At 35.6% G+C, this 16636-nt stretch overlaps 1 protein-coding gene and 1 non-coding gene across 2 annotated transcripts; one reads left to right on the forward strand and one right to left on the reverse strand.

Annotated features, from left to right (window-relative positions):
* Positions 1-8660: 8660 nt before the first annotated feature.
* Positions 8661-8796, reverse strand: LOC120100375 (small nucleolar RNA SNORA2/SNORA34 family). The gene has a single exon (XR_005500138.1). It is a non-coding gene; the product is annotated as a small nucleolar RNA SNORA2/SNORA34 family (small nucleolar RNA).
* Positions 8797-11547: 2751 nt separating this feature from the next.
* On the forward strand, positions 11548-12513 carry Or52z12 (olfactory receptor family 52 subfamily Z member 12). The gene has a single exon (NM_001000743.1). It carries the CDS (start codon positions 11548-11550, stop codon positions 12511-12513), a length of 966 nt encoding a protein of 321 aa, NP_001000743.1.
* Positions 12514-16636: the final 4123 nt, after the last annotated feature.

Here is a 16636-nt window from a genome sequence, read left to right on the forward strand (position 1 = left end):
AAAACCTCTTGTCCGTCTAAAAACAGCTTCCAACGGCTTCTGCTGTAAGACAAAAATGATAGATTACAAGACGTAAGAGAAAAGTATAGCGGTCTCCTGGGCCAACACTCTAGTCTGACATGTTTATATGAAAGAGACAGGTTTTTAAACCTATTTGAATAGTTATGTGTAGCTGAGACAAAGAAGGACTGCTGTTAAATGTAAGAAATGCTAGAATTCTTGACTTTCGTAGCACACTCAAGTCTAGTAACTCTGATCAACTGCAAATGAAAAGTAAGAACGTGATCTGTGTGTTTCAGTGGTGAAAACCAAGTATTCTCAAAATCTCATTTTCTTGATGTTATTTAATAATGTCAATAGTGCTTTGTTTGTACTCGACTTTTCAGAGCTCTCAAAGCAATCCTTACATTTCCCCACATCTTAGCATCATATATGTCATCCGATAAGACCCTAGTAACATGAACATTTTCTTGATATTCCTTCTGCAGAAATAAAAGGCATGGTCATATAACTATTATAATTCCCATGGGATCTGGCAAGCTTCATTTAGTGATTTGTTCTTCCAAGGAACTTCTGTCATTTGGTATTTTTCTTTTAGAATGAAAGGCTTACTCTTTCAAAAGACCATGTTAATTAAAATACAAGGAAGTTATGAGAAAAATAAAAACTACATTTTTTTTTGTTTTCTCACCCTGTGCTAGAACAGGACTGGATATCACAAACAGTTTCTTGGAATAAATGGAAACATCTTCTTGACAAAATAATGCATCAGTGAAAAATAAAGCCAATATTTTAATAAATAGTTCAGATCAGCATCATTGAAGGGAGAAGTGTTATTTCATATCTTTTTCTTTAAAGAAGTAGGAACAAATATTATTTATTAGGTGAATACATTTAAATTCTATGTGTTGAAAGTTTCCCTCTTCCATACAGAAGAAACAAAATATTGATGTAACTACAATTAGATATGAAGACAGGAAAGTAAGAGAAGTAGAAAAGTCAAGCAAAGTATCTAAAAGATACCTAGAATCCAAATATGATATTTTATGTATAGTAAATATAAGTATGATCAAATATAAAATATCACCTGATGATCAATTAAATAGAAACACTTTTTTCCACAGGAAAAAGAACACAGGAAAGAGACCTTTGGTAACTTGGGAGATAATTCAGCCAAGGAAGTGCTTCTTGTACAAGTATAAGGCCCTAAGGTAGATGCTGGGCATAGAGACAGACAGGCAGATTCCTGGAGTTCAGTGACCTAACAGTTTAATGAATCAGAGTCCCAGGCTCAGTAGAAATAATGAGAGAGACTGAGTAAAATCTCAACCTCAAGTGGTCTCCAAAAGCAGTCACACATACACCAACATGTATGCACATAGACACTGACTAAATAGACACATGTATCATACACATACAAACACATACACACAGAGAGAGAGAGAGGGAGGGAGGAGGGGCAGGAAGGGAGACAAAGATAGCAACAGCAACAGAGAGGGAGAAAAGAAACACACACACACATGTACACACACACATATACACACACACGTATACACACACACGTATACACACACACACACACACACAAAGACACAAAGACTGGGGCAAGAAATTTCATTTTAGAATTCTGAACCATTTTAGAAATATGTAAATGGAAAAAAATCACAGATGCTATTTTTTGGAGTAGGAGTATATCTCTAAAAAGAGGTTCCTTAGTGAATCATGCTTTGCACCCACTGTTATGTCTATTATATTGCTCTTTGTCTGGTGGTTATAGTATCGTTACACATTCTTATGGCATAAATAACCAGCAATGAGTTTTACAAAGCCTGTCTGTGTGTCTGTTTTTATGACAAAAGTACAAGGAACAATTATAACCCTAAACAAGAAGACCTAAAACACTAAGAACAAGGGTATCTTAATATAATTTCTTGTTAATTTCCCAAAATGTCAGATTAACTTAAATAAATGATTTTTAAAGCCACAGTGCATTCAGGACTGTAGCATCCAGTCATACAACAAAACATCCATGGTCAGACATTCATCACATGGGATCTCATCGCATTAAAACAAAGAACTTGTTTACAAACCACAGAATACTCCTATCTTAAACCACATAATTGCAGGTTCCTATACATTTGTTTAATAGTAACCCCCCCCCCCCCTTTGTTTTAACTTTATTCCTGAACATGCTGGAATTCACTGCCTGTATTTCCTTTTCTTCTGTGTGCTCAGCACTTCTTAGATCTCAAACCAACTAGATATTAAGATCAATATACACACCTTTGCAAGGCTTACTGTAAAACTCACTATATACTTACTCTATTAAACAGCCTATTTCATGTTTGCTATTGTCTGTAGACATGTCACTGACTCTTTTCTCAGAAGATGTGTTTTGTTCCAAAAGATTTGATTCAGTTTTAGTTATTTTGCTATCCATTCACATTGGAACGTTCAACACACCAGATACAGCTTAATCACTCTTATATTAGGTTGTCATCTTTTGATCACATACTCACAGAGACATACTGTAGTTTAAGGTCTTCTGACAGAAATTAAATAACCTGATTAAAACTTTTACTGAAATATCTTTGGCTATATCAGATGGTGACAATTACTCTAGCCATTGCTCCTATAATTAACATTCAGCAGGTTTGATTTAATGCTGTCTTCTTTATTTTACCTAGATAGATCTTTCTTACTCATTTGATGTTAAGTGTCAATAATGTTGGTATCATACACTTTCCATAGCTTGGTGACATCATTCATTTATTCTTTATCATACAAGTGACATACTGAATATTGCCCAAAAAATAAATTGAAAGTTTATACATTCTTACTGCACCACGTGTATATTAGCATTTGGAAGAGACATAAAATTCACCAGTAACATAAAATCCATTTTAAATTCTAGTGTGTAAAAAGTTTTGGGGACTCATACATTGGGCATTTAAAACCAAAGAGTAAGTTCCAGTAAATTAAATTAAAGGAAAAGGTGATTGTTATCTGAAAGGTAGCATTTTAGAACCCACAATTTACTCAGTTTCCTGACGTCCATGTTACTTTATGGTAGATTTTTCATGCTAGCCAAAACATTTTCTACTTGAAGATTCAGAAGTCACTTCACTCTTTCCAACTGCTGGGACTTGCTTCTAGCCCGCCTCAAAGCCTTTTATAATGTCTACTCCTCCAGTCTTCCTTCAAGAGAACTTATTCTGCTATTTCTCTTCCCTGACTTTCCCATTGTTTGAACTCTTAACTCCTGCAATGTTTTTCTTTTCTATTAGATGTCTCTCTTTTAATCCCTGGCAAGCTCTCTTTCCTGTCTTTCACCAAGAACTCCAAGTTTCATTCTAAACTGGAGCAAAATTTCAGGTAGGAAACTCCTGAACAGACGGTCTTGCTTGTGCTGTTCTGTTGAACACACCGTGTGATTACCTCACCTTAAAACCTTAACTCTTAGATTGGCAAACAAGTTCAGAAGCACAACTCTTACTTCCTCTTTCCAGTTTACCCACCTGGGCACAGTTGGAGAATGGGTGGATTCTTAAAGAGATGCTCAAAGCCACTGCTAGCGGAAGCTGCTTAGCATGAGAGTTATTTACTACAATACATGGAGAAACAGATGGCAGGTACCAGAGGGAGGCAATCAAAATATCCCATGAGAGAATGCCTCCAGCATGCCACACATGGGATGATGAAAAACACATGACTTTGAACTGAAGCCTTTCTAATTCTTCTCAATATCTCAGACTCTTATAATTTGTCATCAAACCCTGTGTCACAACTGTCTATTGCAATGGCCACAAGCTTTTCCTTTCAGGTGATATAGATGATACAAGTTCTTGTGTCTAAACTTACTTTGAATAATTTTTTAAGTGAACCATCTTTAAATGTAACTTTTTTCACTTTCTGAGAAACTGCTGTAATCATTCATATCATTCTTCCACAAATCAAGATGCTATAGATTTATGATAGGTAAAAGTCTATACAGACTGAACCAATGGTCTCATTAATGTATTCTTTTCTCTTTTTTCTTTCTTTAAAATGGTTGGTTATCAGTTTCACCAATGTATATCTGTCTATCAATGCTACTAGCTCTAAATTATTGACATATAAATGTATACATCTTATAATTTTTTATTCTTTTCTCAAAGTTGTATATATTTGCTTCCAACCTAACAATAAATCATGAATGTAGGAGGCTATAAAAATACAGCACAGCTGTTGTGGCAGTAAGTTATGCTGGAGCAATGGTGATGCTGCAGAACTTGTGAGAATAGCCAACCATGTCTGGTTTAACTTGAGGCCTAGGGTACCAAAAGAAGCACATTCTTGAAATGGCCTGAATGGCCGGGAACATGAGACTGGTTAGCTCAGAGACCTGCGGTAGAACCAGCAAAGCAGGAAAAACATATTCTGTTATACTCAAACTTCAGTGCCTTGTCCAGTCATCATCAGAGAGACTTCCTTTGGCAGTAGATGGGACCCAGTGCTGAGACCCAAGGCATTATGCCCAACAGGAGTCTAAATTGGAGGTCTCTATCAAGTTCCTCCCCCTGGAGATTGGGGAACCCTGTGAAAGGAGGGAAAAGAAAGATTGTAGAAGTCAGAGGGAGTGGAGAACAACAGAACGTGGTCCACCGTATCAACTAAACTTGGCTCACATGGGGTCAAAAAAACTGAAGCACTAAGCATAGGGTCTACATGGGCCTTGAGCAACACATCTCCTTCATGTATGTTATGGCTGTTAGTTTTGTGTTTTTGTGAGACTCCTAAGAGTGGGAGCAGATGTATCTCTGACTCTTTTGTCTGCTCTTGGGGCTCTTTTCCTCCATCTGGGTTGCCTTGTCCAGTCCTGACATGAGGGTTTTTGCTTTCTCTCACTGTATTTTGTATTGTCCTATTTAGTTGTAACCTCTTGTGCGCCTTCTCTTTTCTCGGGGTGTTGAAAAGGAGGGGAGTAGATTTGGGGAAAAGAGAAGGATAAGGGGGGAGCTAGGAGAAATGGAGGGATGGGAAACTATGGCTGGGATATATTTTATGAGAGAAGAATCTATTTTTAATTTAAAAATTAATAAACAAAGAGTATTGAATGGGTGTAAGTTTTTATACTTGCCCAAAGATATAGGAAAGGTGGTTTCATTTATCTTTTTAACTAACACAACTATAATAGAATTATGAAACAATCATCCCTCAAACAACTAAGAAAGCAGCAAAGTCTAAGTTTCTGTTGATATTGTCATTAAAGATGACCAGTAAATCCAACCCTGAAACACAAGATGTAGTCATCACTGTCCAAAGCCTCTTCTGGGTTTAACCTTTTGGGTTACAATGAGAGGCCTCAGAAGACTGAAGCAAAAGCATTGCTGTTGAAGTTTAGAGACAAAACCAAATGTATGGACTTTGTGTTAATTGAAAGCATAGGGTTTCATTCACAGGAAGATACTGTCAGTTTCTGTCCACTTGTAACAATGTCTCCAAGGTACAGGAATGTGAATATAAGCTAATTTGTTAATTTTCAAGGTATGTGTTAGCAAAAATTTGTAGAAATCTGAAAAACGCATTTGAGAACACCTATTAATCAGAAGTTATATCATTGAATATGTTTCTGAAACTCTGAAGTTGATTTTAATACCAAATATTTTTGTGCCATCAGGCAAAATACCCAGTTGACAATCTACAAATTTTATTTTAGGTGAAAGCAGAGTCCTGTAGTGGCTTGTGTTCTCATGCTAATTTTATTATCCAAAAAACAAAACAAGAAAACAAACCAACAAAACAGACAAATAAACCTGTTTGTAGTGTCTTGCACTTAGGCTAAAGGAAGCCTGCCCCATATTGGCTCTGACTGGGAAATAAAGTTGCCAATGGTCAATGAATGGGCAGACAGAGGCAGGACTTTTAGGATTCCAGGGCTTGGGAGACGGAAAGAGGAAAGAGGGAAGATCAACATGAAGGGGAAGCAAAAGGATGAAACTTAAAGGACCACCTTATAGTATCCATATATTTAAAAATGTTTATTGGCAGTAATAGGGTATGGCTAAACTATCAGAATTGTCTCAGAAAGATTATCTTCCTGGAAGTTTGACTATTTAATTGATCACTAGGTTGTATGTTTTGGTTTTGGTTTTCTTACCTAAGGATCTGGGCTTCAGAAGACACCAGACATTTTCTGGAATTCCTCAACTCTACTGAGTCTTAGGCCTCTGGGGATTATACAGCATTTGAATGAGCAGTAGGACATAATTAATGAGAAACCATCCATCTTGCTGACCACCAGGGAGTCTGCAAATGCAGAGAGAGGAGGTAACATCTGTCATTAGAAATAAGAGAATTCAAGTTCTGTTTGCAGAGAGCATCCCCTAAGAGCAAGATAGATGGTTCTGCTTCCTAGGAAAGGGACAGTGACAATTTTCCAGCCATTTCTGTCCCAGGTATGGCACTTGTCCAGGAGTGGCTTTAGCTATTTTGAGGTTGAAGATGGAATCAATTGTTACACTCATGAAATATGCTACAAATATTTCTAATGGAACACCTGAAATAGAAGGGTATTATTACTGTTTCAGTCCTAGAAGAGCTCACTGATAAGTAGATTATATATTTTGAAAGGTAATCACCATGAGAGAAATGTCTCCAGAATGGGAATCACTTTTTTTCCAAAGTAATAAGCCAGGAAAAATAGGGCTTTGTTACCCCAATGTAGTCAATCACAAGTCAGGTTTTCTACATATGAAGAATAATCTATGATTTGGTTTCAGATTCTACCTCAGAGTCTTCACTGTGCTAAGAGCAACAAGAATGTGCCTCACATCATTCAAACCAGAAATGAAAGAGCACGTTAATTTATAAAGCCTTCCTGGAGTGAGGACATCTGATTCTCGAAGCAGAAGAGGTTAGTGCACTGGAGGATCTCATGGTAAGTTTTATTTTCTGGTCTGTTTAGTTCTTGAGATGCTCGATTTGGTATATATGTATTCTCTTTCACATTTTTCACATTGGGTAATTTTTTGAACAAAGCGAGAAAGGTGAAATATGAGATGCTCAGAAGTCAAGAGCATAAGAGTGATGTGGATAGAAATGAAGAGAAAAATAACTTTAATATGAGCAAAAAATGAGACAATTCCAACAAATCTATAAACAGCAAGCTGTATAGGACCTTAGTATTTTTATGCATTTCACCTAGTGTTAAAAAACAATTCAGGCCTATCCTCACTTTCAAAAGAAGGTTTATCAAAGTTTGTTGATTTCCAGTGACTTTCTTTCTGATTGAGTGGCTATCCCCTGAGCAGTCACCAAGCACAGTGATTTTACACCATCACATATTCACCATCTTTATCTCTTTGCAATGTCCAGACTTCCACTAACCCTTAATATTTCAATAAATTCTAGTGATGACCTATGGTTTTTATTTCATGTTTTGTTCTCAACACAAAACTTGGCACATCACACTGAATAAATAAATAAATTAATAATAATAATAATAATAATAATAATAATAATAACAAAACAACAACAATAACAATGTTGCAAGGCAGAGCTATTGAACTCTGTAAGAAGATAAGAATAAAATTGCATCAAAGGCCAGGTGTAAAGCCAGTTTACAGAATGTTGCTTTGTGAGTGACAACCGAGGGCTTAGTTAGAAAAAGGTGAGCTGAGCTCCTGCCTTGTTAAATACTGGTTATGAGAACTAAGCAAGCTGCTTAGCCTGTCATATCTTACATTTATAATGTGTTGTACATAAATCATACAAGTAATGATATTTACATTAGCATGATGCCTAAAATATATTTCATGAGCTTTAAACTACAAAATCATGGCACAAAATTGATTGGGAAGGCCTTCGAATACTTAATTTAACAATATATACAAGACAAATTATTCAAACGCACCCTGTGGATAGAACAGTCTGGACAGTTGAGAGCTGTCACTGTTCTTACCTAGATTATGCACCTGAAACACATTAAAAGTACCCATACAATCTGTTCTGTTACATTTCAATAATTTTTTAAATCTAAAGGATGAATTATAATAAGACCAAAAACCTGACCCTAGCCCTTTTGGTCTTTGAACTCCATATCTGTTGTTGGATTTTATATTTTGTTTCAAATAGAATAATAACATAAGACATTTTTATTTCAGCTGTAGCAGGCATAAAGGTTAGAATATGGCAGTATTTCAGCCAAGATCATGGTGACTGCGAAGAACTGAAGGGAGAACTCAGAGATGTTCAGTTGACTCTCTAGTGCCCTATGCACATTGGATAAACTTTCAGATTGATTTACATATTTTTCTAGAAATGCAAAATATTTGTCTATTATTTAAATACAGAAATGCAACTTAAAGGACAAGTACTATTATGTTGTATTATGTAATATTATACTTTGTTATTTCCTAAAAAGGTTGTTTGTTTTCTAACGATACATAAAAGTGAATCTAGATGGTAGGGAAGATGGAGAGGAACTGGGAGGAGTAGAGGGAAGGGAAAACATAATCAAGACATGCCATATAGAAATATATTTTGATAAGAAAAAAGGATAGCTATATATATGCATTCCTTTTTTTTAAGTAATTAGTTTATTTCCAGTACTTTTTCCAGTACTCTGCTGTTCCTAAGAATCAGTCATTACCGAAGCTGTCAAACCAGATAGAACAAGGGGTTGTTTCTTCCAAATGGAATAGTCACTCTCTATTGAAGTTCAGGTTAGCCAATAAACCACAGGAAGACAGTTCTTTAGGCGTCTGCTTGAAACCAACAGCTACAATACAACTGCTGGTCTTCAGTGAGAGCCATTATATATGCATTCTTAATACATACATACACATTGCCTTGTCAAGTTTTTAAAAGCCAGCTGACTGCATGTTTCCTGTTTATACTTCCTCTAATCCTAGTACTTTATAGTCTTTGTTTAAGACAGAGTCATTCTCCAAGAATAGTCCCAGGGTGTTTTCTAAACACTCAAAATCCAAGTGATTTTGTTCCCGATAAAACAAGATAGGATAAAATCTGGCTCAAGGGTTAGCTTCTTTCTTTATCTCATATCTGCTATGATGCATACATCAGTTATAGAATCATGTTTGTTATGATGTGTGCATCACTAATAGAATCATATCTGATATGTATGCATCAGTTATATGAATGGTTACTTGTTGAGTAACTGTGAGAGGCTTTGTTCTGATTCCCTCATTTCCTATACACAGCAACCTAGTGATGAACCATGGTCACCGAACTCTTCAATCCCTCATACACACAGATAAGTACTTGGGGGCTAGAATTACAGTGTAGACAAGCGTCTGGAGTCAGAGTCTGGAACCAAAGCTCTTACCGAACTGTCTTTTACTATTCTTCAGGATGTAATAGATGTTTTACAGATGATGTGAACTACATCAAAATCTATTAAAGAACGATTCACATGAGCAACTATCTAACATATATCACCCAATAAGTATAATTAGTAATATTCTCATGAAGGTGACAGCTTATAGAATGCAAAGATGCTTTTTGTTTACCAACAAACACACAAGAAGCCAAATAATTCTTTAAAAAGTACAACTAACTTTACAACATACTCCTTTAATGCTTGATTTACTCTATGTTGATTAACGGCATCACTACATTTTTACCAAATTATATCAAATAATTTATGAGATTTGTTCATCAGACATTAATCTCTGTATAGAAATCTCTGTTTTATGCATTTATTATTTTATAACGCACAGCTAACCAAACACAGTTTTGATGGCTATGTCATTGTTCTGCTTATGTTTGCCTTCTTCAGTCACCACTTTTTCCTAATGGGAGGCAATGGTAGTACTGTATCATCCATTTTACTGGGACAATATTTTCCCCAACAAAAATTTCTTATGCTATATGCTGAAAATATACCCATGGCTATCATTGACTCTAAGGTTGAATTGATGAATTAAAGTGTAAATTCTGTTGTTATGTAATACATCATTATGTAACTAGAAAAGAACAAAAATAATCACATCATCCCTTTAAAATTTTACTTTAAAATAATAAAACAGTATTTGTATATGCACATTGTATATGAATATGAACATATAGGTGTGTGTATGCATGCTTGTATATATTCTTTCTTCCATGTTTAATAAATCATTGTTTAGCATCAATATTTACCCCAAATGCCATAAATTCTGCTATGTGAAGTTCAATGGTTACAATCTAAGTGTCCACTCACATGTCTAATTTTGGTTAGCCCTCAATGTGCTAGATGGTTTGAAATATGTGCAGTTATATCTTCCTTATCTGAACTTTTTATTGTATTTTCTTTCTCTTCCCAAGGACAGGCTTTCATTTGTGAGTTAAATGTGTCTCTGATAAACAGAATTAATGATAATAACTTCATAAGTCTTTACTTCTTTTTCAACATAGAATATACACGATGGATTTCTCCAAACATTTCTATCCTGGCCTGTTTTGAGATATGGTTGTTGGTCCATGCTTTGAGTCCTCTGAAAGGAAAGAAATTTAATTGAGTGCATTTATGATATTCATCTGATTATGTTTAACATAATACTATACTAAAGTGAATTGAAGACTTTTATCTTGTTTCTTTGATTTGTTTATAATTCATTAATTTTTCCATTTTCTATAGTATTTCCCCAAGTATCATTGAAATTTGTTCATAAAATGAATAAAGAAAAGAGGAAACCTGAACTATAAACAGAAACTAGAAGACGTATGCCATGTGCGTGAACAGAAATCAAATAGGTGAGGATAGAGTGAGGGAGAGAACTCCTTTATATAAAAGATAAAGATTATGTGTGCTGATTCTAATGGTGTGGCATAAAAATGCATTAACTCAGTGGTGGTCATGGTGTGACTAAACCATGGTTCACAAGCTCCAGTAGCCAAATGCAGCAGTGAATGTGGTCCAATCACAGTTGTAATTTTACATAAAACATTACCATAGTTCTATGTGTGATTTTGTTGTAACTTGCTTCACAGTTCTCAAGCATGAACACTGTAGATCACAATATGGTCCAGAGAAGACAAAATGTCAGATGTCAGGTTTAGCAGAAAAAGTGGTAACTGCACTAATGTCAAGCAAGCAAACACACAAGTAAACAAAAGATAGATCCAATATCAAAACACAAAACTGATATAGGATTCTTCAAAACATGAAATAGCTAAATTTTTATATCCATGATTTGTCAAATAAATTACTCAAGTAAGGAAAAGGGCTCTTTTTAATTATAAGTTTTATACTAAAATAGTCTGTAGGTATTAGTTAAAATTGATTTAATAGTTATCATTCCTCAAAAACAGTTCGTTTCTAACCACTAGAGCTCTAGACCTCGAAGAAGAGAACTGTGTTTGAACATCAGAACTGCTAGAGCCTCTGATGTCTGAAGCAAAAGTAATACATATAAGACATGTAGTAATGAAGAGTCTAGTCTTAATCTAAGCCAACTGTTAGTATTCACATTTAATCTAATAAAGTAATCATAATTTATCTTCTCTTTTTTGTTTTTGTATTGTTCTGCTTTGGCAGGTCCGGAAATAGTGGGCAAAATAAACATGACAACACCTTCAACCATTTTAAATTACACCAACGTCAGAGACATCTGGTACACCATGATTGGGATCCCAGGACTAGAAGAGTCACACATATGGATCTCCATCCCCATCTGTTCAATGTACATAGTGGCCATTGCAGGCAATGCCCTGCTATTATTCCTGATCATCACTGAACGCAGCCTTCACGAACCCATGTACCTTTTCCTGTCCATGTTGGCACTGGCTGATATCTTTCTGTCTACAGTCACAACACCAAAAATGTTAGCAATCTTCTGGTTCCAAGCTGCAGGCATTTCCTTCGCTAGTTGTGTATCTCAGATGTTTTTCCTCCACTTCATCTTCGTGGCAGAGTCTGCCATACTGCTGGCTATGGCATTTGACCGTTATGTGGCCATCTGCTATCCACTAAGATACACCACCATTCTAACCCCATCTGTCATCATCAAAATGGGCATTGCATCTGTGATTAGAAGCTTCTTCATCTGCTTCCCTCTGATCTTCCTTGTTTATAGGCTCACCTATTGCGGGAAGAACATCATTCGTCACTCATACTGTGAACACATGGGCATTGCCAGGTTGGCCTGTGACAGCATCAAGGTCAATATTTACTATGGTGTGATAGTGGCTCTGTTTTCCACATGCCTAGATGTTGTGCTGATCATTGTCTCATATGCCCTTATCCTTTGTTCTGTGTTTAGAATTCCTTCTCGAGATGCCCGGCTCAAGGCTCTAGGTACTTGTGGTTCCCATGTTTGTGTTATTCTTCTGTTCTATACACCAGCGTTCTTCTCTTTCTTTGCTCATCGTTTTGGGGGTCACAGTATACCGCTGCATGTGCATATTCTCCTTGCCAACCTCTATGTGGTAGTCCCACCCAGTGTCAACCCCATCATTTATGGAGTGAAGACGAAACAAATTCAGGAGAGGGTTATCCAAGTCTTTTCTTTGGGCAAGTCATTTTGTTGATCTAAACCAAACAGCTTAATTCTGCTCTTAATATTTTCTCCATATTCAAAGAGTATTTGAAGTTACAATGTAAATGTTAAATCAAGTCCTCATTTCTTAGGGCAATTACAGCAATTTTGAGCAATAAAAAAAGGAGTGAATTATATTCAGCACTTATTTTGTTTAGAACAAGGACACATTGCTTTATGTACTTTTTTCCATTTTTGTTACAGCGTACATAATTCAAAATGTTTTAAAAACTTTCAATTTTATGTTGACACATTTATATAACTCTTGTTCATATACCAAACAAATGGAGACAGAATCCTATATAATTTTGCCCAGTATTCCTTTTTTCTTGTAAAACTAGAAAATGGAGAGTAGTGTGTGTCCAAAACATTATTTTTTTTTCATTATCACAATAAATCAGTCAGAGAGCATTTGGGTTACAAGTTAAAGTTTTGTGTTTAAGATGTTTTGTTTGGGTCAAGAGTATTTAGTCTTCTTTCATTCTTGTATTTCATCTTCAATTTGCATTGATAGATGGATGGATAGATAGACAAAAGTATCCCACATAAAAATTCTAGTGCCAGGTATAAGATGAAAATAACAACTTTGTTTATTGTTATTATTTTAACAAATAACAATGAGTAATGAATCTGGTAATCCTAAGGATTTTTTACTTTATTTCTTCTTTCTCAGAAGAAAATTCTGGAATATGCAAATGTTAATTTTTTTCACTGTAAATATAGCAGAAAGACTACCAGAGACAGATTTTAGCCACATTACTGTTTATACTACTTGCAACAACTGAAATGGAATAAAGTCCCTAAGTTTCTCTGAAAATAAATGTTATAGTAGCAGCTATTCCTCTTGGCCATTGTGTGATGGCACAGCAAACTGCAAAATTCTCATACAGCAATACATACAATTAGTGGTAGCAGTATATTTATCAAAGAGTAAGTATGGTGGAATGTTAGAGAACATTTAAAAATTCTAAGCATTTGAATACAGTGGAGCCTCACATATTGATTTGTACGATTCTGTTAGCAAATTCACTAGCCTCTGTGTACATGTTCACAGGATTTAAAATGAGCATGAACTAAAACTATCATAAATGATCATGATTAAGTTGTTACAATACAATCCAAATTATAGCATAATAAAACTTATAAATCACAACTAAGTGTGCACAAGGAAATAAAATACTTTTTTCATAAAATCAAGAGAATATAAATAAAATTAGTTTTATGTAAGAATACATATATCTATCTGAAACAGTAGGTTTATTTGGTTTGAATAAAATATGAAGAATAAATAAGATTTCATTACTAATTAAGATTTTTTAAGGAACGAATTTAGTGAAAAAATTATATTTAGCACTTTAAGCTCCATGAAGTCTTTCCTTTTAAGAGTGGACACCTAGTGTTATTATTACCCTGTTCTACTAGTCTATACATATTCTTGGGTTTTTTCGTATATACACGCATAAATTTTTATATAACTCATTTTCAGGCAATATCATTCTAGTCAAAGTATCACCTAATAAATCATCCAAGATTCTTATTTGCTTGCTTCTTACATACAAGTTTTAAATATTTTTAATTGAATTTTTAAATTTACATTTATAATGTTATCTCCTTACCCAGTTATCCTGTCAATAAATCATGATCTCATGACCCTCCCACTTCTTTTATGAGGGTGTTCCCCTATCCATCCACCGACTCCTTTCCTCTTCCCCTCCCTGACATTCTCCTTCATTGGGGGGGTCCAGGCTTAGCAGGACCAAGGGCTTCTCCCATTGGTGCCCAACAAGGACATCCTCTGGTACATATGCAGATGGAGCCACGGGTCTCTTCATGTATATAGTCTTTGGAATAGTGGTTTAGTCCCTGGGAGCTCTCGTTGTTTGGTATTGCTGTTCATATGGGGTTCAAAACACCATCAGCTTCTTCAGTCCTTTCTCTAACTCTTCCAATGGGGATCCCATTCTCAGTTCAATGGTTGACTGCGAGTATTTGTCATGCTCTGGCAGAGTCTCTCAGGAGACAACTTTATCAGGCTCATGTCAGCATGCAATTCATGGCTTCAGCAAAATTATCTGGGTTTGAAGGCTGTATGTGTATGGGCTGGATCTCTAGGTTGGGCAGTCTCTGGATGATGTTTCCCCTCAGTCTTTGCTCGAAACTTTGTCTGTGTATTTACTCCTATGAATATTTTTGTTTCCTCTACTAAGAAGGACCGAAGCATCCACACTTTGGTCCTCCTTTTTCTTGAGCTTCATGTGGACTGTGGATTGTATCTCAGTTAATCTGAGTTTTGGGACTAATATTCCTTTATGAGTGCATGAGATGTGTTGTCGGGGATTTTTTTGTTTGTTTGTTTTTTGTTTTGTTTTGTTTTGTTTGTGATTGGGTTACCTCACTGAGGATGATATTTTCTATTTCAATCCATTTGCCAATAAATTTCATGAAGTCATTGTTTTTAATAGCTGAGTAGTACTCCATTGTGTGAATGTACATTTTCTATATCCATGCCTCTGTTAAGGGACATCTGGGTTCTTTCCAGTTTCTGGCTATTATTTATAAATAAGGCTGTTATGAACATAGTGGAGCATGTGTCTCTGTTATATGTTGGAGCATCTTTTGGGTATATGCCCAGGAGATGAATAGCTGGATCCTCAGGTAGTGGAACGTCCAATTCTCTGAAGAACCTCCAGACTGATTTCGAGAAGTGTTGTACCAGCTTGCAATCTCACGAACAATGGAGGAGTGTTCCTCTTACTCCACATCCTCACCAGCATCTGTGGCCACCTGAGTTTTTATCTTACCCATTTAACTGGTATGAGGTGAAATCTCCGGGCTGTTTTGATTTGCATTTCCTGGATGACTAAGGATGTTGAACAATTCTTTAGGTGCTTCTTAGCCATGTGGTATTCCTCAGCTTTAAATTCTTTGTTTGGCTCTGTGCCTTATTTTTGAATAATAGGATTATTTGATTCTCTGGAGTCTATCTTTGTACGTTCTTTGTACATATTGCATATTAGCCCTCTACAAGATCTAGTATTGGAAAAGATCTTCTCCCAATCTTTTGTTTGCCATTTTGTCCTAGTGACAGTGTCCTTTGCATTACAGAAGCTTTGCAATATTATGAAGCCCCATTTGTCATTTCTTGATCTTAGAGCATAAGCCATTGATATTCTGTTCATGAAATTTTTCCAAGTACCCATGTGTTTGTGGCTCTTCCCCACATTTTCTTCTATTTGTTTGAGTGTATCTAATTTTCTATGGAGGACCATGATCCACTGGGACTTGAGCTGTGTACAGGGTGATAAGAATGGATGGATTTCCATTCTTCTACATGCGGATCGCCAGTTGAACCAGCACTATTTATTGAAAATGCTATCTTTTTCCACTGGATATTTTTAGATTCTTTGTCAAAGATCATAGGTGACCATAGGTGTGTGGGTACATTTCTGGGTCTTCAATTCTATTCCATTGATCTACCTACCTGTCTCTGTATCGATACCATACAATTTTGATCACTATTGCTCGGTAATACTAATTGAGGTTAGAGATGGTGATTATCCCAGAAGTACTTATATTGTTGAGAATAGTTTTTCCTATCCTGGGTATTTTGTTATTTGTTATTTGTTAAATGAATTTGCAAATTGTTTATTCTAACTCTACGAAGAATTGAGCCAGAATTTTGATGGGGATTGAATTGAACCTGTACATTTCTTTTGGCAAGATAGCCATTTTTACAATATTATTCCTGCCAATACATGGGCAAGGGAGATCTTTCCATCTTCTGAGATCTTCAATTTCTTTCTTCAGAAACTTGAAGTTCTTGTCATACAGATCTTTCACTTGCTTGGTTAGAGTCACACCAAGGTATTTTATATTATTTGTGACTATTGTGAAGGGTGTCATTTCCCTCATTTCTTTCTCAGCCTGTTTATCCTTTGAGTAGAGGAAGGATACTGATTTGTTTGAGTTAAATTCATATCCAGTCACTTTGCTGAATTTGTTTCTCAGATTTAGGTGTTCTGAAGTGGAATTTTTGGGGTCACTTAAGATTACTATCTTATCATCTGCAAATAATGATATTTTGACTTCTTCCTTCCCAATTTATATCCCTTTGA

This window comes from Rattus norvegicus, chromosome 1 (genome assembly GCF_036323735.1).
Source record: "Rattus norvegicus strain BN/NHsdMcwi chromosome 1, GRCr8, whole genome shotgun sequence".
NCBI classification, from domain to species: Eukaryota; Metazoa; Chordata; class Mammalia; order Rodentia; family Muridae; genus Rattus; species Rattus norvegicus.